At 41.5% G+C, this 6979-nt stretch overlaps 1 protein-coding gene across 1 annotated transcript; it reads left to right on the top strand.

Moving 5' to 3' along the window:
* Positions 1–5208: 5208 nt before the first annotated feature.
* On the top strand, positions 5209–6600 carry LOC120968452 (B3 domain-containing protein Os03g0212300-like). The gene is made up of 2 exons (XM_045232368.2): positions 5209–6157; positions 6247–6600. The coding sequence occupies exons 1-2, from the start codon at positions 6032–6034 to the stop codon at positions 6496–6498; spliced, it is 378 nt and encodes a 125-aa protein (XP_045088303.1). The 5' UTR covers positions 5209–6031; the 3' UTR covers positions 6499–6600.
* Positions 6601–6979: the final 379 nt, after the last annotated feature.

The raw sequence follows: 6979 nt of genomic DNA, 5'->3' as shown, positions 1-6979 counted from the left end.
ACTTTATGTTGGCTATAAGCATGTGGAGAATTTAGCACGGATTGCAACAAGGAAATACAATCTATCAAAGAGCAATTATCATAAATAAATTCCTTGAAATCCAAAATAGTGGGTTTATTAATATCTAGAGTTTTGATCTCTTCAATCCCACTTTTACCAATTTTTGCATCAAGATCTAAAGACTCCGAATTTTTGGAACGCCTTCTAGGTAAAGGTGGATCATCTTAAGTCCCATCATTATCAAGATTCATATTGCAAAACAAAGATTTAATAGGGGACACATCAATAACTTTTAGATCTTCATCTTTATTTTCATAGAAATTAGAAGAACACGCTTTCACAAAAGCAATCTTTCTTAGCACGCATCCTAGTGGTTCTTTCTTTGCACTCATCAATGGAAATTCTCATGGATTTGAGAGACTCATTGATATCATGCTTAGGTGGAATAGTTCTAAGTTTCAAAGAATCAACATCAAGAGAAATTTGATCAATGTTCCTAGCCAATTCATCAACTTTAAGCAATTTTTCTTCAAGCAAAGCATTGAAATTCTTTTGTGAATTCATAAATTCTTTAACACTAGTCTCAAATTCAGAAGGCATCTTATTAAAATTTCCATAAGAATTGTTGTAGGAATTACCATAATTATTGGAGGAGTTACTAGGGTATGGCCTAGTATTAAAGTTTCCTCTATACGCGTTGTTACCAAAATTATTCCTACCAACAAAATTCACATCCATAGATTCATTATTATTCTCAATCAAAGTAGACAAAGGCATGTCATTAGGATCAGAAGAAACATTTTTACTAGCAAATAATTTCATAAGTTCATCCATCTTTCCACTCAAAACATTAATTTCTTCTATCGCATGCACTTTTTTATTAGTAGATCTTTCAGTGTGCCATTGAGAATAATTAACCATAATATTATCTAGGAGTTTAGTAGCTTCTCCTAAAGTGATTTCCATAAAAGTGCCTCCCGCGGCCGAATCTAAAAGATTTCTAGAAGCAAAATTCAATACGGCATAAAAAATTTGTATGATCATCCACAAATTCAAACCATGTGTAGGACAATTACGCATCATTAATTTCATCCTCTCCCAAGCTTGCGCAACATGTTCATGATCAAGTTGCTTAAAATTCATAATATCGTTTCTAAGAGAGATGATCTTAGCGGGAGGAAAATACTTAGAGATAAAAGCATCTTTGCACTTATTCCTAGAATCAATACTGTTTTTAGGCAAAGATGAAAACCAAGCTTTAGCACGATCTCTAAACGAAAAAGGAAATAGCTTCAATTTAACAATATCATTATCCACATCTTTCTTCTTCTGCATATCACATAAATCAACGAAGCTATTTAGATGGGTAGCGACATCTTCACTAGGAAGGCTGGCGAATTGATCTTTCATGACAAGATTCAACAAAGCAGCACTGATTTCACAGGATTCAGTATCGGTATGAGGAGCAATCAGAGTGCTAAGAAAATCATTATTGTTGGTATTGGTAAAGTCACACAACTTAGTATTATCTTGGGCCATCATGACAAGCAAGCAATCCAACACACGAGCAAACAAGAAGCAAGCGAAAAAAAAGCGAACGGAACAAAGAGGGCAAATAAAACGGCAAGGGTGAAGTGGGGGAGAGGAAAACGAGAGGCAAATGGCAAATAATGTAATGCGGGAGATAAGGGTTTGTGATGGGTACTTGGTATGTTGACTTTTGCGTAGACTCCCCGGCAACGGCGCCAGAAATCCTTCTTGCTACCTCTTGAGCACTGCGTTGGTTTTCCCTTGAAGAGTAAAGGGTGAAGTAGCAAAGTAGCGTAAGTATTTCCCTCAGTTTTTGAGAACCAAGGTATCAATCCAGTAGGAGGCTACACATGAGTCCCTCGCACCTACACAAACAAATAAATCCTCGCAACCAACGCAATAAAGGGGTTGTCAATCCCTTCACGGTCACTTACGAGAGTGAGATCTGATAGATATGATAAGATAATATTTTTGGTATTTTTATGATAAAGATGCAAAGTAAAATAAAAGGCAATAAAAATAGCTAAGTGTTGGAAGATTAATATGATGGAAGATAGACCCGGGGGCCATAGGTTTCACTAGTGGCTTCTCTCAAGAGCATAAGTATTACGGTGGGTGAACAAATTACTGTTGAGCAATTGAGAGAATTGAGCATAGTTATGAGAATATCTAGGTATGATCATGTATATAGGCATCACGTCCGAGACAAGTAGACCGACTCCTGCCTGCATCTACTACTATTACTCCACACATCGACCGCTATCCAGCATGCATCTAGAGTATTAAGTTCATAAGAACAGAGTAACGCTTTAATTAAGATGACATGATGTAGAGGGATAAACTCATGCAATATGATATAAACCCCATCTTGTTATCCTCGATGGCAACAATACAATACATGCCTTGCTGCCCCTACTGTCACTGGGAAAGGACACCGCAAGATAGAACCCAAAGCTAAGCACTTCTCCCATTGCAAGAAAGATCAATCTAGTAGGCCAAACCAAACTGATAATTCGAAGAGACTTGCAAAGATAACCAATCATACATAAAAGAATTCAGAGAAGATTCAAATATTGTTCATAGATAAACTTGATCATAAACTCACAGTTCATCGGTCTCAACAAACACACCGCAAAAGAAGATTACATCGAGCAGATCTCCATAAGAGAGGGGAAGAACATTTTATTGAGATCCAAAAAAAGAGAAGAAGCCATCTAGCTAATAACTATGGACCCGAAGGTGTGAGGTAAACTACTCACACATCATTGGAGAGGCTATGCTGTTGATGTACAAGCCCTCCGTGATCGATGCCCCCTCCGGCGGAGCTCCGGAATAGGCCCCAAGATGGGATCTCACGGGTACAGAAGGTTGCGGCGGTGGAATTGGGTTTTTGGCTCCGTATCTGGTAGTTTGGGGGTACGTAGGTATATATAGGAGGAAGAAGTACGTTGGTGGAGCAACGTGGGGCCCACAAGGGTGGAGGTCCCGCACAGGGGGTAGGCACACCCCCCTACCTCGTGCCCTCCTGGTTGATGTCTTGACGTAGGGTCCAAGTCCTCTGGATCACGTTCGTTCCGAAAATCACGTTCCCGAAGGTTTCATTCCGTTTGGACTCCGTTTGATATTCTTTTTCTGCGAAACTCTGAAATAGGCAAAAAACAGCAATAGGTTAGTCCCAAAAATAATATAAAAGTTTATAATAAAGCCCATTAATGTCCAAAACAGAATATAATATAGCATGGAACAATAAAAAATTATAGATACATTGGAGACGTATCAGGCATCCATCGCTCGGTTGTCTTATTTTGCTGTGACTGGTTTGAGCTTGGTAGCAAGAAGAAGAGAGACTCTTTTGTCAAATATGATGGCCACTTCAAAAGCATCAACATTGAAAGGTGCTGGTATATGAGTGATCCCTTTATTCTAACAACACAAGCAACAATGGTGTTTTATCTGCCAGACACTCTTTTGCATGGAAAATGGCGAGTTGTGCAAAACTTTGAGCACAGACACTTGTGGAGTGTGACTGAAACTGAAAAGGAAAAGGGCCCCAATGGTGGTGGACTAACGTACCAGGATGATGACTCTACGGAAGTTCCGTTGCAAGCTGATGATGACTCTATGGAAGTTCCGGTGCAAAGCAGAGTGCGAAGGGACCGGCAACATGTGCTCATTGATGCTGCAACAGTTGAAGGCATCAAAAAAAGAAGAAAGGTGGTAGCGGATGGACATGAGAGCGAGGATGAGGAAAACAAGACTGATCTTACTATGCTACAATATTGTAGTGATGAAGAGGAAAACAGGAGTGGGCATAGAGTTCCTTGTTTCCATATCGACGACGATGAGTGGCGAATGGACATGAAGGTAAATTTTGTCTACTTGGTGATCCTTCTAACTCTCTGTAGTTTTCCTTGTAATTCTCTGTAGTTTTCCTTCTTGTGCATATGCATGGTGATCCTAATGTACTACAATTATCTCCAGGTAGCAAAATGCTTGAAGATCCTGATGGAGGTAGTGGTGTGATCCTGTGACAAAATTTTGGTTGTAGTATTTGATGCAAAATGCAAAACATTTGATTTCCTTTTGTAAGCATTTGATGTGATCCTGATAGTTGTAGTATTTTGTAAGCACTTGTTGTTATTCTAAAACACTTGTTGTGATTGTTATGATGCTCGTGCATTTTGGATGCTTATTGTTATGATATCTGGGCAGAAATGACAAAAATTTCTTCAATGAATGAGACTTATGGTTGTAGATACAATGCCAAATGATGTTTTGGTGTGAAATGATGTGATGAAGATACAATGCAGATAGTGATGTAGTTTTGGTGCCATTTTCTTAGTTTTTGGTCAGAACTGTTGTTTTTGTTTTGGTCAGATAATGATGTGATGAAGATTACATGAGCAAATGTTGTCTTGTAATGCTTGAAGATTGCAAAATATTTTTCAGAAGTTGTTTTCAGAGTTGTTTTCAGAACTGTTGTTTTTTCAGAAGTTTGCTTTAACTGAAGATGTTGCACTGTGAGCAACAAAATATGCGCGAGCGGGGACTCGAACCCACGACAGTACGCTCGTTTCACTGTGTTTCTACCACTGGGCTAGGAAGAGGCTACTGGTCTTCCACTCTATGCCATCTCTTTTCAAATCATCAAACCAGTCAAGTATCAAACACAGTCCTCGTTGACAAGTGGGCCACTCGACCCACTCGCTGACAAGTGGGCCATTTTGCTACTCTACCCACTCAACCCTTTCCCCCTAAGCTACCAAAAAATATTGGGCGACCGGGGCTCGAACCCACGACCTGCCGCTTATTCCACTGTTTTTCTACCATTGGGCTAGTTAGAGGTTGTTGGTTTTGTACTCTATGCCAACCCTTTTTAATATATCAAATACAGAACTCACTGACAAGTGGACCCACTCCTTTCCCCACTCCTCTCCACTTGACCCTCTCCTCCTCTCCATTATCCACTCGACCCACTCCTCCTCTCCGCCGCCGGCATCCCCTTCTCCTCCATCGACGGCAACGACCTCCCTGGCGACCCACTCCTCCATCGACGGCGACGGCGACGACCTCCTAAGGTATGAATCCGCCGAGTCCTTCCTGTTCCTCTTCCTATTGATTGGATTAGGGTTCCGTGGCGCATGCTGATTAGGGTTCCACTATAGCTGAAGCAGATCCACGAGATCAAGAGGAGGCCAACAAGCTCAAGCAGTCGCCGTCCCCCCCAGGTCCGTTTCGTTCCCCCCATGTTCTTTGATTAAGTGTTCTGACTAATTACGCACAGCAAATCACCTGCGAGCAGTAAATCTTTAATGATAATCAAATGTTCTGATTAAGTGTTCCCCCCATGTTCTTTATTTAAGTGTTCTGATTAAGTGTTCTTTGATTAAGTGATGCAAACTATTGTTTTTATTTTGCATTATGTTGCACTGCTGCGCTGGCTACCACCAGTTACCTATTCCTTGTACTTCACAGATCAGTTAACACTTGGTCAGGTGTATGTTATCCTTGTTTGTTCTAATTTGCATTTCCCATTTTGTATGTCCACATAATGCAAAAATAGCCTTGTTAATCTCATACATGTCCAATTTATGTGGTCAAAAGCTATTCAGTTTTGTACATGACTGTATTGGGTAGGTGTGTTTAAATTGAGAATCTAGGGTTCAGTTCTTAAGTGATGGGTTCTAACAAATGTAGCACATGGGAAGATATGGTCCATTTATAGTAGATATGGTTCATTGTAGATATGGTCCATTTATAGTAGATATGATCCTGATGCTATGTTTGCCATTTATAGTAGACATGGCCACATGGGCAGATATGGTCCATTGTAGATAGAGTAGAAGTATTCCAAATTGAGGCCCTTCCAAAGATAGAGTAGTAGTATTCCAAGTGCTCACAAGTGCATTGCTTTTTTTCTCACTTTTGCTATCATAAATATCCACAAGTGCATTGCTTTTTTTCTCACTTTTGCCATCATAAACTTGGTTATGTTCCAACTATGTCCAGTCCTGTTTATGGTAACTTGTTGTTTAATGCCAATGCTGCTTTTAAGAGAAGTGAGATGCCTGGCTTGGAAGGTTTCGCGTTCTTCGAGATCGTAATTGAGAAATCTTGCAGTAGGCAGGTATATTTATCATCACTCATCTCTTTATCATCACTCTGCTGTCTAGTGCTTGATTGGCACAATTAACCACTAATTGACCCTCGCTGCAGAGGCTGCCTGACAAGTTTGCGAAGATGCTCGCCGGTCGTGAGCCCCACAAAGTGAAGCTGCGGGAGGCCGGCAGCCAGCTTCGCAGGCTGTGGGACGTGTTGGTGGTGTTCGATGGCGAAGGCCACATGTACCTAGGGCCCGGCAGGGATCATTCAGCCCGCGCCCATGAGCTGCAGCTCGGGCACTTCCTTGTCTTCCGCTACGACGGCGACGCCATGTTCACTGCACTACAAAAAAATACACTTCCGTGATGATACGTGTTTGTCACAGTAGGTCACGTTTTCTGTCATGCATGTACATCCATGACAATTTTATGACAGAATCAAGATAGTCATACATGTGCTGTCGTAGAAGTGTTCCATGACATTACCAAAATTATCATCACGGAAGTGTCCACTTCCATGACGATAAATCGCGCGTCACAGAAGTGCTTTCGTCAAGGGTGACCGACACGTGGCATCCACCGTAACGGAACGCCGTTAAGCTATCGGGTCCGGTTTTGGATCCGATAACCCGTTAACAGCCCCGACCAATGGGGATTTTCCATGTGTAAAATCATCATTGGCTGGAGGAAACACGTGTCGGCTCACCGTTGGGACAGATGTCATCCACTCATTGGACCCAAAGCGCCTATGATACGTCGACACGTGGCACGGCCCAACAGAGGCCCATTCATATGAAAAGGCTGGCCCGTTTGACTTGGTCAAAAGGTGGCGGGCCGGCCCACGGCAA

This window comes from Aegilops tauschii, chromosome 1 (assembly GCF_002575655.3).
Source record: "Aegilops tauschii subsp. strangulata cultivar AL8/78 chromosome 1, Aet v6.0, whole genome shotgun sequence".
NCBI classification, from domain to species: Eukaryota; Viridiplantae; Streptophyta; class Magnoliopsida; order Poales; family Poaceae; genus Aegilops; species Aegilops tauschii.
The sequence above is the reverse complement of the archived record's forward strand: the minus strand, read 5'-3'. Positions and strand labels throughout refer to the sequence as shown.